This window comes from Danio rerio, chromosome 15 (assembly GCF_052040795.2).
Source record: "Danio rerio strain M-AB ecotype USA chromosome 15, GRCz13ab, whole genome shotgun sequence".
In the NCBI taxonomy this organism is placed as follows: Eukaryota; Metazoa; Chordata; class Actinopteri; order Cypriniformes; family Danionidae; genus Danio; species Danio rerio.
Window position 1 is genome coordinate 22,476,880 of NC_141035.1, and position 15,457 is coordinate 22,492,336.

The following is a 15,457-nucleotide window of genomic DNA, read 5'->3' on the forward strand; positions in this document are numbered from 1 at the left end:
CCTTTATGAATTCCCTTTTTCTCTCTGTTGAACACAAAAAAGAAGATATTTTTAGAAATGTTGGATAGCCATTGTTTTCCATTGTAGTAAAATTAAATGCTATGGAAGTCAATGGCAACTGGTTTTATATCTTATTCATTTGTGCTCAATAAATGAAAGAAACTCAAACAGGTGAAGTGACAGAATTCTCATTTTTGGATGAACTATCCCCCAAAGGAATGAGTTTATTTTTGATTAAAAAAAAAGATGATGCAGAATTACTGTCAATGAGATGATGAATCAAACATTTGTTTTGTCATATTCTGCCAACCAACTTTAAAACACACAAAAACTGAACAGAATTCAGTGACCCAACATATTCATGCAGATTGTCTTTTCAGTTGTTATTGAGAATTTAGCAGGATCTGAGTTCCATTCTTCAAACATCCATCCATATAAACTGGATTAGATTGTGTCATTTCAAGCAAAGTTAAAAATTAAAGTCTTAACCAGCTGCTGATGTTTTTCAATAGGTGAACCGAGGAATATTTTAATAAGTTAAATCACTAAAACAAATGTAATCTACAACCTCAGAATCAAAGGTACAGAAACTTACGGGCCAATACTTTTTCAAAGTGTTACAAATAGGGCACATTTGTACATGTTAATGATTAAAATGTATACTTCAGTTACTAATACAATATATCAAAAGACCTTTAGGCACAAATGGGGTGCCCAAACACGCTCCTGGGGAGTTTAGCTCCAACCCCCAATCAAACACACCTGGGCTAGCTAATCAAGTTCTACAAGAAACATCCCTGCAGGTGTCTTAAGGCAAATTGGAGCTCAAATCTGCAGGACACCCACCCTCCAGAACTGAGTTTGGGCTGCTCTAGACACATAACAGTATAAGTCATCATAGGTCTCAAATTAAATTCCTGGAAGGCCGCAGCTCTGCAGTTTTGCTCTAACCCTAATTAAACACAGAAAATCCAAATAAAGCTGTGGTCACACTAGAGTTTAAGCTTGCGAAATTTTGAAGTACTGCGCTGCGAAAAGGGGTGGGACTAAACAAGATGATTAGACATTTAAATAAGCGAGCAATTAGTTTATATTTTAAATTTCTCTCCAGAGTGGTCATGTTGTGATCCTCGATTGGTCTCACGCAGACAAGTAATGCGATTTCGCAGGTTAGAGTTCACCAAGCTTGCAAAGCAGCGAACTGCGAAACTTGAAACATTTGCATGCGTATGAATAGAAGTCTATGGGGAGAAAAGTCCAGTGTGACTGCAGCTTAATGAAAGTGTTTAAAAGAGTCTTTACGTCCTTGATAAGTTGCATCAGCTATGTTTGATTAGGGTTGGAGCAATACTGTGCAGAGTTGCGACCGTCCAGGAATTGAATTTGCGACCTATGATATAAGCCTTTTTTATCAAGTTGTTTGTGACTTTCAATTAGATGATGCCATTATACTGTTGTGTCTCCTCCAGTTAATCGCTGCATTGTTGATCAAGATTTTGAGCATGAATACTTCACAATAAACTCAAGCATACACATTATTCTCACATAATTTAATCTAATATACTTAAATCTGATTCACAAGCTTGTTTGAAGTAACAAATTAGCCAAAGGCTTGTTATTGTGATCTGTCATCTTGTCATCAATCTGTTAATCTTATGTGTTAAGGGAGGTAAAAATTTATTGACCCACAAACTTTCTACAGTGTTTTTAAATAGAAATATGCACCCTTAGAAATATGCTCTCTTCCCACTCAATAACAAAGTAAATGCATAAGAAAAAAATACAGTGGTGAGAAAACAGCAGTTGAGAAAGCCCCTGATCATAGTTATATGTATGTCAATTCACTGTCATCATTTTGACAAATGAGGTTGTTAGAATGACACGTTTAATAATTGTCTAATTTATATATAACAAATTATCATAATAGCTTTTACAGCATTATCTTGAACAGTAAAATAGCTATTTTTTGTAATATAGCAAAACAGAGGCTGTGTTTAAACCACATAGTTTTTATAATATTTTTTAAGGTCTTGTTTTAATACTAAATAATTTACACATATAACCCCTTTAAATTAACAATTAACCTGGACAGTTTTTATATAAAACAAAAATCAGTCATGTTGTGTAAAATATATGTCTGAAATGTGTTAGATGTAGACCTACTGAATATCATTTTTATTCCTTTACAATGAAGTGCCATTATATCCTGTTTCACATTCTTTTTTTGGATTTTTTTAAAATTGTAAATATGTACAACCATAAGTTTTTGCTGAACAGATTTTGTCTTCTGCACTTAAACATTTTGATATGTGAGGATAATAAAATTAATCCATATTGATGTTTCATTATATTCCTTTATATCATTTTTATTTACACGTCTACTTCGTAAAGGACATAAGAGGAAAGACATCAACAAATTTAACTGAATATATGTCAAGCAATACATTATGGTGAGGTCTGTACTTTGTAACATTTTCTGTGGTTTTGTGTCCTTGACAATAGAAAAAAGCCAACACCCAGCTCTCTAATTTGACCCCAATTAAGTGTTGTCCTTCCCAGGTAGCTCGGCTGACAGGTTCACATTACAATTCTGTTGGCATTTCACAAATTTTACCTCATTTTTCTAATAAACGTCACTGAATTTAGAATCTACCACTGATTTACCAGTCACAGATTCCATATTCTCACCCGTTGATAGGTGAGAGCTGCAGTAATAATTTATAACACAAGATTTTACTGTTTGGAAAGTCTATTATGAGTGATGTATTACATGAAAAACTTCAAATTAGTTGGATCTGCTTATTAGTTGGAACTATATATATATATATATATATATATATATATATATATATATATATATATATATATATATATATATATATATATATATATATATATATATATGTTGAAGTCAGAAGTATTAGCCCCCCTCAATTATTCCTCAATTTCTGTTTAACGGAAAAAATATTTTTTTTCAACACATTTCTAAATATGATGGTTTTAATAACTCATCTCTGATAACTGATTTATTTTAATCTTTGCCATGATGATAGTAAAAACAATTACTAGATATTTTTCAAGACACTTTTATACAGCTTAAAGTGACATTTAAAGGCTTAACTAGGCAGGTAAGGTTAATAGGCAAGTTAATGTATAATGATGGTTTGTTCTGTAGAATATCAAAACAAATTGTAGCTGAAAGGATTTAATAATTCTGACCTTAAAGTGGTGTTTAAAAATTAAAAGCTGCTTTTATTCTAGCCAAAATAAAACAAATAAGGATTTCTCCAGAGGAAAAAAAATATTATCAGACATACTGTGAGAATGTCCTTGCTCTGTTAAATGTTGTTTGGTGAATATTTTTAAAAGAATTAAAAATTCATAGGGGAGCTTATAATTCTGACTTCAACTGTATATGTAACATAAAACAGTTAAGTGACCCAAAAAAGAATCAGAATTGTGTTGTTTCAGCTCATTGTAAATAGGTAGATTGGACAAGCAGCAAAAATCTTTCTTAGTGTATAATTAAAGTAGGTGACATCCAGTTTTGGAGTTTTGCACTGCCTTTCATTGTGTAAAAAATCCTAAACAAATCCCTTCAGCACATCCCAATTGACAACCATTGTCCCAACCATCAAATAATTATAATTTTATGCAGTGACCATTAAGATTTACTTTAGGAAACTCACAAAAAGCATTCAAAGAGGTCAGAGGTCACACTTCCTAAACGGCTTTCTAAATGTTTAGGTCCTAAAGAGAAGCCAAAACCTCCCATATATTGCGTGCCTCTTCAATGGAGTTGGAACTTAGTTTATTAAATTACATCTTTATATGTTTCAGGATGTAGAAGATGACAAAGACGCTGGTCATTGTTTAAGAACTAACTTTAAAGGTTATGTGTAAGGTTTCAAGGTTTGCCTCAAGGTACTGGTACCTTATCCACAAAAGTTAATTGTTCTCAAGTAAAAGCAACCATACCAAATGGCAAATGACCTTGTTTTGGTCCAATCCAGCAAAAGGGCCCTAACTAACTTTGCCTACATATTTATGTATATATAAGGCTGAAGCCTGTGGGAGTTAGTTAAAACGGAAAGGATACATTCAGGAGCTTATCAAGATTTTTGGACATTGATGAAGAGCATGGTTGACATGGTTCTGCTCAGACTCTTGATTTTGGGTACGCTGGTTCAGCCTGGCTATCTGGGTCTTACTCCTGCTAGCTGTGGGAATAATTACAGGCGTCCAGGTATGTGTTTGTTTTCTTTTTAACCAACTATAATAATTAGCTTACAGCAAAGGCCTCAGGAAGCTTGTCTTTTACTTGCAGAAATCACCGACATTGGCGTAAGTTGCGGGACAAATTCTATAAATTTGGCAATTCAGGCTTGCCCGGTCGTTTACAGCGGATATAACGAGACCCTGCTGATCCTGAATCAAATCGCAAATGACCCGTTGTGTCAGGGGACGCTGGATGCGAACGTCACTCCTCCGGTTGTGCGCTTCGTCTTCCCGATCAGACAACTAGACTCCTGTGGCAGTTTCTTCCGCGTGAGTATTATAAATATACGTCATAATCCATATGTGCACTAATAAAATATTCATTAATAATAAAAAGTCTAAAGCTAAATTCAGTTTGAAGTCAGGTGAAATGTAGGTGCAATTGAGGTGAACTGAAGCCTACCTTTATTCCGCAGTTTTTCTTTAGCAATAGGGGGCAGTGTTTTATAGTCTCGCACAGAGCATCGTGTTGTTACAATATGTAAAGGTTAGAAAAGAACAGTTCCCCGTTTCTCCGTATTTCGTTTTATCTTTCTGTAACTGCAGCTCTATTTTACTATGTTGTGTGTGATTGTAGACCACCAGCGCTGCAGGCACCGGGGCCTTCTCGGATTTCTCCAACATCCAGACGGTGTACATCAGTGGGGTGGTCCGCTCTTTCGACCCCACAATGGGAACAGTGACCTACAATGCCGAACTGAAGTATATTTACTCCTGTGCTTATCCACTCGAGTACCTGATCAACAACACACAAGTTGATGTGTAAGCTTTTTCAACTTTCTTCATAACTGAATCCTGTTGGGAAAAAAATAAACTTTCAAATTGATTCAAGAGTTTTTGAAAGTGTTTTTTATTAAGCATACTAATAAGCTAATAAAAGTTTATATTTTAATGAAGTATTGATAATTATTTATTCATTCGTTTTCTATTGGCTTAGTCCCTTTATTAATCCGGGGTCGCTGCAGCAGAATGAACCGCCAACTTATTCAGCACGTTTTTAAGCAGCGGATGCCCTTCCAGCTGCAACCAGGGAAATTGATAATTAGCCTACTGAAGCATAATTATTGAAAAATTAATTAATAGTTAATTATTAAGAAAGTGATAGTTTTATTTAGAGGAAAAGCATTAAAATAATCTCAAAATGACAGTGAAGGCATTTTTATTATTCCTAATTTCCCAATTTCAAACAAATTTCTATACTTTTCAGAATTTTTACTCAATTAATCATGACAGAACAAGATCTTGGTTTCCACAAAAATAGTAAGCAGCAATGTTGATCAGCCTTGATATCGATGATAATTATAAGAAATGCTTCTGGAGGTCTTAAGAATGATTTCTGTAGGATCAAAATTCTGCTTTGGCTCGAAAGAATGTAAGACTAAGGGGTCTATATATATCAAATTTGAGTCAAATTTATTAGCCCTGTAAAATTTTAATTCTTTCAAAAATAGCAGTATCTGTTTAACACATTTCTAAGTAGTTTTAATAAATAATAAAAAAAAAGAAATTCTAAAAAATCTTTTGTCTTTGCCATGTTGACAGGACATAATAATTTACTAGATGTTTTGCATGATACTAGTTTTCAGCTCAAAGTGGCATTTAAAGGCTTAATTAGGTTAATTAGGTATAGACTAAGGTTAATTAGGCAGGTTATTGGATAGCAGTGGTTTGTTGTTCTCTAGCCAATTTAGAAAAAATATAATATTGACCATAAACATTGTTTAAATAATTAAGAAAAACTAAAAGAAATAAGTAAGGGAAGAAAATATATGATAAGAAATACTGTGTAAATGTTTCTTGCCCCTTTAAGCAACACTTAATTTAAAAAAAAAGATTAAAAATTCAGTTAAGCAATCAAATGATTTATTAACTGAGGCAGATGAATAAATACAGACATAACAATTTGACAACACGTACAAATAATAAATAAAAAGACAACATAAACTAAATATTTTCCTAATTAAATTTGATGCATTTTTACACAATATCTAAATTGGGTTTTTATAAAATAACATGTAAAGGGCTTCTACACACACACACACACACACACACGCACACACACACACACACACACACACACACACACACATATTTTGCATTATAGGACAGGGGTCCACTTCATGGGAAATTCATCATATTATGTCTGTGAATCTCAAAGATTGAAAAAGAACACTCTTATATAACCCTTAAAATGTTCTTCACGCTAAGATAACTTTATTTCAAGAGTGTACAGTAGTGTAGTAGTGAGTATAAACATCTGAAATGCAGTTTAACTGAATATTTAACTCTCTGATGGGATGTTAACACTGATGCTAATGGGAGATAATGTCAGACGTAACCTCTCTCTCCCTCTGCAGGTCAGCCTCCTCTATTGCAGTGAGGGACAACAATGGTAGCTTCATCAGCACTTTAAGCATGCAGCTGTACAAAGTTCGTCTGCAATTTACAAAATTTGTAACTTTTTTATGTATTGTGTCATATGTGTCTTTCTGCAACCTCAAAATTTAACTGTGTTTTTAGGATATAAACTACACCACTCCCCTTGTTTTTCCGAATGGGGGTATTGAGCTCAGAACCCGAATCTTTGTGCAAGTCATTGCAGTAAACTTGACTTCACAGTGAGTTTTCATCTCCATCCAATTCTGATGTTTCTTCTTAGATGTGCTTTCATTTGTTTAAGGAGAAACTGACTGATCTGTTTGTCTTCCACAGGTATTATGTTCTGCTTGATCGATGCTACGCCTCCATCTCTCCTGTACCCTCCAATTCAACCTATTTCAATCTCTTTGTCCCGTAAGACCAAGAAATGTTCTAATTTCCAATGGGAAAATCTTGAAATATTGGGCAATCTTGTAAAAAGTAGATTATTTTATGATTTATATCATGTTATACACTGACAAAAAAATATGTATTAGTAAATATTATAATATATGAACACTTTACATTAAGACATTTCTTGCTAGAACTATGTTTGAGGAAATATATTATTCCACTCTCAGGGCTCTATTTTGACGGTCTATGCGCAAAGTGCAAAGCGCAGGGCGCAAATGCTTTCAGGGCTTGTCAGAATCCACTTTTGCTTGTATAAGGACGGAAAAATCTGCTTTGCGCCTTAGTGTTTTGAGAATAAACCAATCACAGTCTCATCTCCCATTCCCTTTAAGAGTCAGTTGCGTCGCACCATAAGCGCATTTGCTATTTACATGACAGACTTTGTAAGTGGAAAAACTGAGCATTTCACTAGCAAGAAAACAGTTAAACAGAGCATCTGCAGCACGAGAATGAGAGACAAGGCATCTCACAATCTACTTTCACTTTCGCTCTTGTGGAAACCTTGTACACAAAGACATCAATTAGCCTATAAATAATTAATTTCGCTTGTTAAGCACAAAGATTTGTTTCAAAACTATTTCTAAAGTCAGTTCTAGTTTCCAGCAAACGAATAAATGAACAATAATAACGAAGTGTGTTCAAAAACCTGAGTTATATCCAAATACACATGCTATGCCTCATTTGGTCTAAAACCTGCAGGTGGGCAAATCTAAGCTTGTGTAATAAATAAATATTTTTTGTAATATTTTAATCCTTTATATGTATATCATATAAATATCCTTAATTTATCCTATGTATATCCTTAATATTTTAATTCTTTTTGATTTGTAAAGATATTTGCTCAGTGATCTACATCTTATGTGTAATAAGCAGTGTGTAAACTCTGCTCAACTCTGCGCTGTTATAGTTTCTCAAAATAGCAATGCGCAATGCCAGCAAAGCGCCTCAGAACGCCTTCCTTTTTAGACCAGAACGCCTATGGGCGCACATTTGAGCACAATGCATTTGCTATTTAAACAGCATGGTGCAAAACATCAAAACGACTCTTGCGCCAAGCTTAAACTAGCAAACAACAACTGCGTTGCGCCTTGCGCCACATTGCGCCGAGTGTATGATAGGGCCTTCAGAGTCATGCCCTCATTTTAAAAATGTAATTAATTTGGTATGTTATTAATTCAGTTTTTAATATGTAATAGCATTTAATATTACTAAAGAAAATCCTGATTTCCTTTAAGATTTTAAACCAAATCAAATTAACCTTATGAGTCCATTGAACTTATATTATGTTAAACTTACTTAAAACAGCCTGCATAACTTACAAAATTAAGTTACAACATGATCAACTTTTACAATGATTACTATGTTACAATGAACTAAAAACATATGCTTTCAGGACTAATTGATCATACTTTTTACAGTGTAATGTAGTTTGTTTAATTATAATAAAAACAAAGAAGTAAAAATATGTATTACTAGAAATTTCTATTATATAAATATAATTAGAGAATAAGTGAAATGCCAAACATGTATTTATTGTATTTGGGGATTTCATGTGAAATATTACCAATTCTATATATATGTTACATACATTAAGACAATGTAAATACAATTCTTAGAATTTTGTCAATTTAATAAATAATGTAAATAAGTAAATTACAATTTATCTATTACAATGTATATGTATTTTTTCATGTTTTTTTTAAGAAAATTATTCTGTTTATCAAGGCAGCGTTATTTAAATTATTTAATTATTTAATTATATATAGTTTTCTTATTGTTGGTATTTTTAAATTAAATTATTTCTTCAGACCTTATTGTTTTTATTACTATTACCATAATAGTAATAATAATAATAATAATAATAATAATAATAATAATAATAATAATTATTATTAGAGTGATATCTGAAGGATCATGTGAATCCAAAGACTGTGATAATAAAGCTGATAATTCATCATAAAATTCACTGGAATAAATTAAAAAATGTAATAATAAACTGCTTTTCAGAGTGTATATATATATATATATATATATATATATATATATATATATATATATATATATATATATATATATATATATATATATATATATATATATATATAGTGTATATTTAACCCTGTAACGTTCTTGTCGATTTGCAGGTGCAATCAGGACCCAATGACCAGCATGCTGGAGAATGGAGAGAGTCAGAGAGCTCGATTCAGCTTTCCGGCTTTCCGCTTCATCGAGCAGCAGAACCAGACAGTCTCCACCTACTACCTGCACTGCATCACCAGACTCTGTGAAACCACCACCTGCCCCACGTTCAAGGTAGCACACGCTATCCAAAACTGACCACAAGAGTTCAGGTATCTGTGATTAATTAAACCTCCATTACCTCTTAACCAATCAGCAATGCAGGAAGAGGAAGAGAAGAGAAGTCCAGACCACAACAATTAAAGATGGCGTTTCAGACGCCACATTCATCACCTCAGGACCAATCACAACTCGAGCAGACACCCGTATGATTCTCTTTTAAATTTCACATATCACAGTTATTGTCATATTTATGTTTGCCAACTGACGCAGTGGCGCAGAAAGTTCGCTGGTTCGAGCAGAATTGTCTTATTTGGCTGAACTATTGCTTCAGATTTAAAAAAAAAGCATTAATTTAGATGGAATTCGTTTGTTGTAATTAAGTTGATCCAATGTTTTTGTTTTCTCTGTCTATTTATATAGCAGAGACTTTTTACTTTCCTCTCTTATTTCACTATATAAAAGTGATGGCTAATAACTCATAACTGTTCTTTCTTTCAGCTCTCACCACCAAAGATGAAGGTAAGTCTCCTCCATCAGTCTGACTCATTTTAAGATGAATTCAGTGATTTGGTGTCAACATTTACCCTTGTGTGTTGTCCAGCAGCCAGCAGTGCGCAGAAGAGCAGTGGTAATGCAGCCTCTGTGGGTTTGGGAGTCAGTCTGGCTGTTCTCATCGCTGTGGGAACAGTCGCTGGCCTTGTGGCTGTGCCGTTTTACCGCAAACTCAAGATGCAGCGTTAAGTATCCCATAATCCTGTTTCATGTAGGACAAATACAGCAGCGCTGGTGGAGGTGCGAACTGGGAATGCGGAATATTATCAATATCTGATTCTTTTTTTAAAAAATAATGCTGTGAAGTGATTAATCACAATTAATCGCATCCTAAGTAAAAGTTTGTGTTTACATAATATGTTAGTGTGTATTGTATACATTTATTTTTTATATATAAATGCACACAGCATGCATGTATATATTCAAGAAAATTGTATGTAATATGATATATTCATATTTATATATAATACAAATAGTTTTATATTTGTGTAATTTATGTATGTGTGTGTATTCATTTATACAGTTGAAGTCAGAATTATTAGCCCCCCTGAATTTTTAGACCGCTTATTTATTATTTCCCCAATTTCTGTTTAACGGAGAGAAGATTTTTTCAACATATTTCTAAACATAATAGTTTGTTCTGTAGAATATTAAGAAAGTATATAGCTTAAAGGGGCGAATAATTTTGTCTGTAAAATGGTGTTTAAAAAATTAAAAACAGTTTTTATTCTAGCCAAAATAAAACAAATAAGACTGTATTCTGAACAAAAAAAAATTTATCAGACATACTTTAAAAATGTTCTTATTCTGTTAAACATCATTTGGAAAATATTTTTAATAAGATAAAAAAATAATCAAAGGGGGTTAATAATTCTGACCATATATATACTTTTATTTTGGATGTGATAAATCGTTTAACAGCACATTTTTTGAATAATGAAAACTGTCACCATAACAGACAAACTGTTGTCATTTGAAATGCAAATAGTGCAATCATAGATATTATTTAAGTAAATAAATGCAGAATTTATTCATTATTAACAGTAATATATTTCAACACTTTTTAAAGCACATGTACAAAACTGTCATAGGTGTAAGAGTGGGTGCAAGCAAGCCATTTAAAAGGTTTCAGATTGCAGTGTGATTTATCAGATCAGGGCTTTAGGATTGGCAGTTTTAATTGAACTAGTTAAAGACAATATGCTTTTTAATAGGCTGACAACTACTGCATGACGAGCCATGCTTTTTTGAAATGAGGAAGGAAATTGTGTGTTTTGGAAATTGGGATTGTGCATGCTTAGTTTTATTTCAGATACTTGGGTTTATGAATTATGTTACAATTTCTGATCTTGTGTTTTCTGCAATCGCATTATTTCTGGATGAGTTTGTACACTTATTGCATGCAGTGTCATAAATAAAGGCTTGTAGGGATGTGATGTGAAAACCCTGAATGATTTCTTCTTCTGTTAAAGAAAACCACTAGGGGGAGCCTCACTATTATTTCAGGCAGAAAACTCAAAAGACAACATGTTTCCTACGCAAACACTCAACAAAGAGAAAACATTTTCGGTCATGTTGCATCTTTCTTTCTGGTCATTTTAAACAGATTTTACACATTGAGTTTATACTGTCATACCTGCTCGTCTAAAGAAAGAAATTAAAATTATATTATAGCCTTTTATTATGTTAAAATTCCTCTTCAAATCGCGTTAATCACAGTTCATTTTTATGTCGTTTATTACAAACATATAAAAAAACAAATAAATATATTTTTCTGGCTTATTTTAAATGTTGTTGTAAGTTTTTCTAGGTTTAAATGCAATGTTTTTGTAGAGAAATTACAATTGGCATCTGTCAAAGAACAGTAGAGTACAAGTGAAGTGTTGTATTTATTTTGTTAGTTATTATGGATCTAAATTTTACGAAAACAACTATAATTAGTATAAAATATATATTATTAATAATAATTTGTTTTTTTAATATTAATCATAAGTTGGCAGTTAATTCTGCTGTGGCGACCCCTGATTAATAAAGGGACTAAGCTGAAAAGAAAATGAATGAATGAATTATTAATCATGGCTTTTGTGTTATTTTTATTCATCATCTATAAGAACTTACAAACAGGTTAAAATGAATAAACATGAAAAAATGGAAGGAAATAAAGCATTCCTGAGACAAGAATGAATTTTGTTCAATAAATTTATGACAACTTGTCATGTATACATCATCTGAAAGCCATTTGTTGGACACTCACTTTATTAGGTCACTTTATTGGGTACACCTGTCCAACTGCTCCTTAAAGCAAATTTCTAATCAACCAATCAGCAACTCAATGCATTTAGGCATGTAGACATGGTCAAGAAGATCTGCTGCAGTTCAAACCGAGCATCAGAATGGGGAAGAAAGGTGATTTAAGAGACTTTGAACTTGGCATGTTTGTTGGTGCCAGACGAGCTGGTCTGAGTATTTCAGAAACTGCTGATCTACTGGGATTTTCACGCACAATCATCTCTAGGGTTTACAGAGAATGGTCTAAAAAATAGAAAATATCCAGAACGGCAGTTCTGTGGGTGCAAATGCCTTGTTGATGCCAGACGTCAATGGAGAATGGACAGAGTGGTTCCAGCTGATAGAAATGCAACAGTAACTTAAATAACCACTCGTTACAACGAAGGTATGCAGAAGAGCATCTCTGAACCCACAACATGTCCAACCTTGATGCGGATGGCCTCAGCAGCAGAACATCACACTGGGTGCCACTTCTGTCAGCTAAGAACAGGAAACAGGCTACAATTCACACAGGCTCATTAAAATTGGTCAATAGAAGATTGGAAAAGTGTTGCCTGGTCTGATGAGTCTTGATTTTTGCTACAACATTCAGATGGTAGGGTCAGAATTTAGCATCAGCAACATGAAAGCATGGATCCATCCTGCCTTGTATCAACGGTTCAGGCTGGTAGTGGTGGTGTAATGGTGATGGGGTATTTTCTTGAAACACTTTGGGCCCATTAGTACAAATTAAGTATTGTGTCAATGTCACAGCCTACCTGAGTATTGTTGGTAATCATGTCCATCCCTTTATGACCACAGTGTACCCATCTTCGGATGGCTACATCCAGCAAGATACCGCACCATGTCATACAGTGCGAATCATCTCAGACTGGTTTCTTGAGCATGACAATGAATTCACTACTCAAATGACCTTCACAGTCACCAGAACTCAATCCAATAGAGCACCTTTAGGATGTGGTGGATGTGCAGCCAACAAATCTGCAGCAACTGTGGGATGCTATCATGTCAATATGGACCAAAATCTCTGTGGAATATTTCCAGGATCTTGTTGAATAAGGCAGTTCTAAAGGTACTAGTAAGTACCTAATAAAGTGGCTGGTTAGTGTATTTTGCATTTTCCAATTTACTCTTGAAGTTCATCTTAATCTCTCAGCATCTATAAATGAGTTTCATGTTAAAAAAAATACAATTACTGTGAAAAAAAGCCTCTGAGACGCTGAAAACGCTTATTACTGCAAGAGCTGCTCACATGAAAACATTACAGCGCTGCACATCCGATTAAATATTTATAGAATGTATAGAATTTGTTGAACGGTTTTGAAACAAAAACTGTAACTTTCTACATCTTTAATAGACAAATTTGACCATAGTCTTAAAAGGAAACATGACAACCAATGAAAGCTGTTTGCCGATTTCCTTTTAAGACTATGGTCAAATTTATGACGTAACTGATAGTGACATAACTAAAAAAAATGCTGTTAGCCAATTTCCTTTTAGACTATTGTGTTAGTGAGGACAATAGATTAATAAAGTCTGTGTAAGCATATCATGTTTCAGACAAAGGCACAGACACTACAGTACCAGTACACATACACTGCCATTCACTCTCAGTAAAGCATATATTCATCTGTGTTCATAGATCTAATTTCCCCAAAATGATTTTTAAGAAGCATTTAGCAGAGTAGGATACATTAAGGATGCCCTGCTCTAATGTCAGAGCCACAGCAGATTAAAAATTTACATTGTGCTAAGTAGGTCATGATGAAAACACAGAAAAAATGACTTTCATTATATGGCAATGAGGACAGTTAATACTTGAGAATAATATATGAGGAGGGACACTGGGGTATGAGATGTAAATATGCCAGTCCTTATGGTGGATGTGTTTTTTACCATCTGATAATATTGAAATTATTGTTTTAAAAGATGAAATTATCAACAGTGGTAAACAAACAAAAACATGTAAATATAAATGATAAACCTGCTAGAATACATAGATAACACTAAGAATAGAATTAGAATTAACAAATGTATTAGAATCAATTATTCAGTTAAAATATTATAATAATATAAACTAAAACATTTCCTCAACAGGTTTACATTTTTAATAGCAGAAATAACATTGCACAAAATGTTTTCCCAAATATCAGCATGTGATCAGGTGTGGTATTGATATAACAATTCATCATTGAGAAGTTAATGTTAAGCAAGTTACATTTTAGACATAACGCTGTCTGTTTTTCTTCTGTTTCGCGAATAAAAATGGTTTCAAACAAAGGATTTTTGGTTCATTTGTTCCTCAATGAGTACGTTTTTATAGGAACCAACTGAGAGAATTAATTAATGATGATAATGAAAAAGACTACGGCTGGGTAAATATTATTAACATTTAATCAATCTTCAGTTTATCAAAACAATATAATTTGAGGCAGAATATGTACTATTGGCCACAAGAGGGCGCAGATTCACAACAAACAAAGGTGTAGTTTGCTGATGCCATAATCTATTAAAATCAATTATCAAGTAAAAATTTATATAAACTAAAATATTTCTTGTTGTAGCATAAACAACATCACACAAAATGTTTGCCTAAGCCTCGGCATGCAATCAGGTGTGAAATTAATTAAACAGCTATATAACAGTTCAAGATCAAAAACTTCCTCTGTTTCGCCAATGAAGATGGTTTCAAACAAAGATGGAGTATGTATGTCCCAGTCTAATAACTAAATTATTTTATCTTTGCCATGATGAAAGTAAATAATATTTTACTAGATATTTTTCAAGACGCTTCTATACAGCTTAAAGTGACATTTATAGGCTTAACTAGGGTAATTAGGTTAACTAGGCAGGTTAAGGTAATTAGGTAAGTTATTGTATATTGATGGTTTGTTCTGTAGACTATCGAAAAAAATATAGCTTAAAGGGGCTAATAATTTTAAATTTTAAAAAAATTTTTAAATTGCTTTTACTCTAGCCAAAATAAAACAAATAAGACTTTCTCCAGAAGAACAAATATTATCAGACATACCATGCAAATTTTCTTGCTCTGTTAATCATCATTTGGGAAATATTTAAAAAAAGAAATAAAAATTAAAGAGGGGCTAATAATTCTGACATCAACTGTATATCTAGACTCCTCCAGAAATCATGTTCATGGATGAATTGAATTAATAAAAATGTATTATCATGAAAGTATTAAGCA

At 33.0% G+C, this 15,457-nt stretch overlaps 1 protein-coding gene across 2 annotated transcripts; it reads left to right on the forward strand.

The window, feature by feature from the left end:
• Window positions 1-4,079: 4,079 nt before the first annotated feature.
• si:ch211-229d2.5 lies at window positions 4,080-11,407 on the forward strand. 2 transcript variants are annotated; one of them, XM_087284097.1, is made up of 10 exons: window positions 4,080-4,246; window positions 4,328-4,548; window positions 4,856-5,040; window positions 6,636-6,708; window positions 6,799-6,896; window positions 6,991-7,071; window positions 9,255-9,423; window positions 9,506-9,614; window positions 9,910-9,930; window positions 10,013-11,407. In XM_087284097.1, exons 1-10 carry the CDS (start codon window positions 4,132-4,134, stop codon window positions 10,150-10,152), a joined length of 1,212 nt encoding a protein of 403 aa, XP_087140223.1. In that variant the 5' UTR covers window positions 4,080-4,131; the 3' UTR covers window positions 10,153-11,407. The 2 variants fall into 2 exon arrangements, with proteins under 2 accessions (XP_087140223.1, XP_087140224.1); XM_087284098.1 differs by having other exon boundaries at window positions 10,016-11,407.
• The last annotated feature ends 4,050 nt before the right edge of the window (window positions 11,408-15,457 follow it).

What these genes read in the sequence shown, in the direction of transcription:
- si:ch211-229d2.5 (XM_087284097.1), top strand. Translation starts at nt 4,132, where the DNA reads ATGAAGAGCATGGTTGACATGGTTCTGCTCAGACTCTTGATTTTGGGT. An exon ending in TAAGCATGCAGCTGTACAAA is followed by an intron (nt 6,709 to 6,798) that starts GTTCGTCTGCAA and finishes CTGTGTTTTTAG; the next exon opens with GATATAAACTACACCACTCC. An exon ending in TCTCACCACCAAAGATGAAG is followed by an intron (nt 9,931 to 10,012) that starts GTAAGTCTCCTC and finishes TGTGTTGTCCAG; the next exon opens with CAGCCAGCAGTGCGCAGAAG.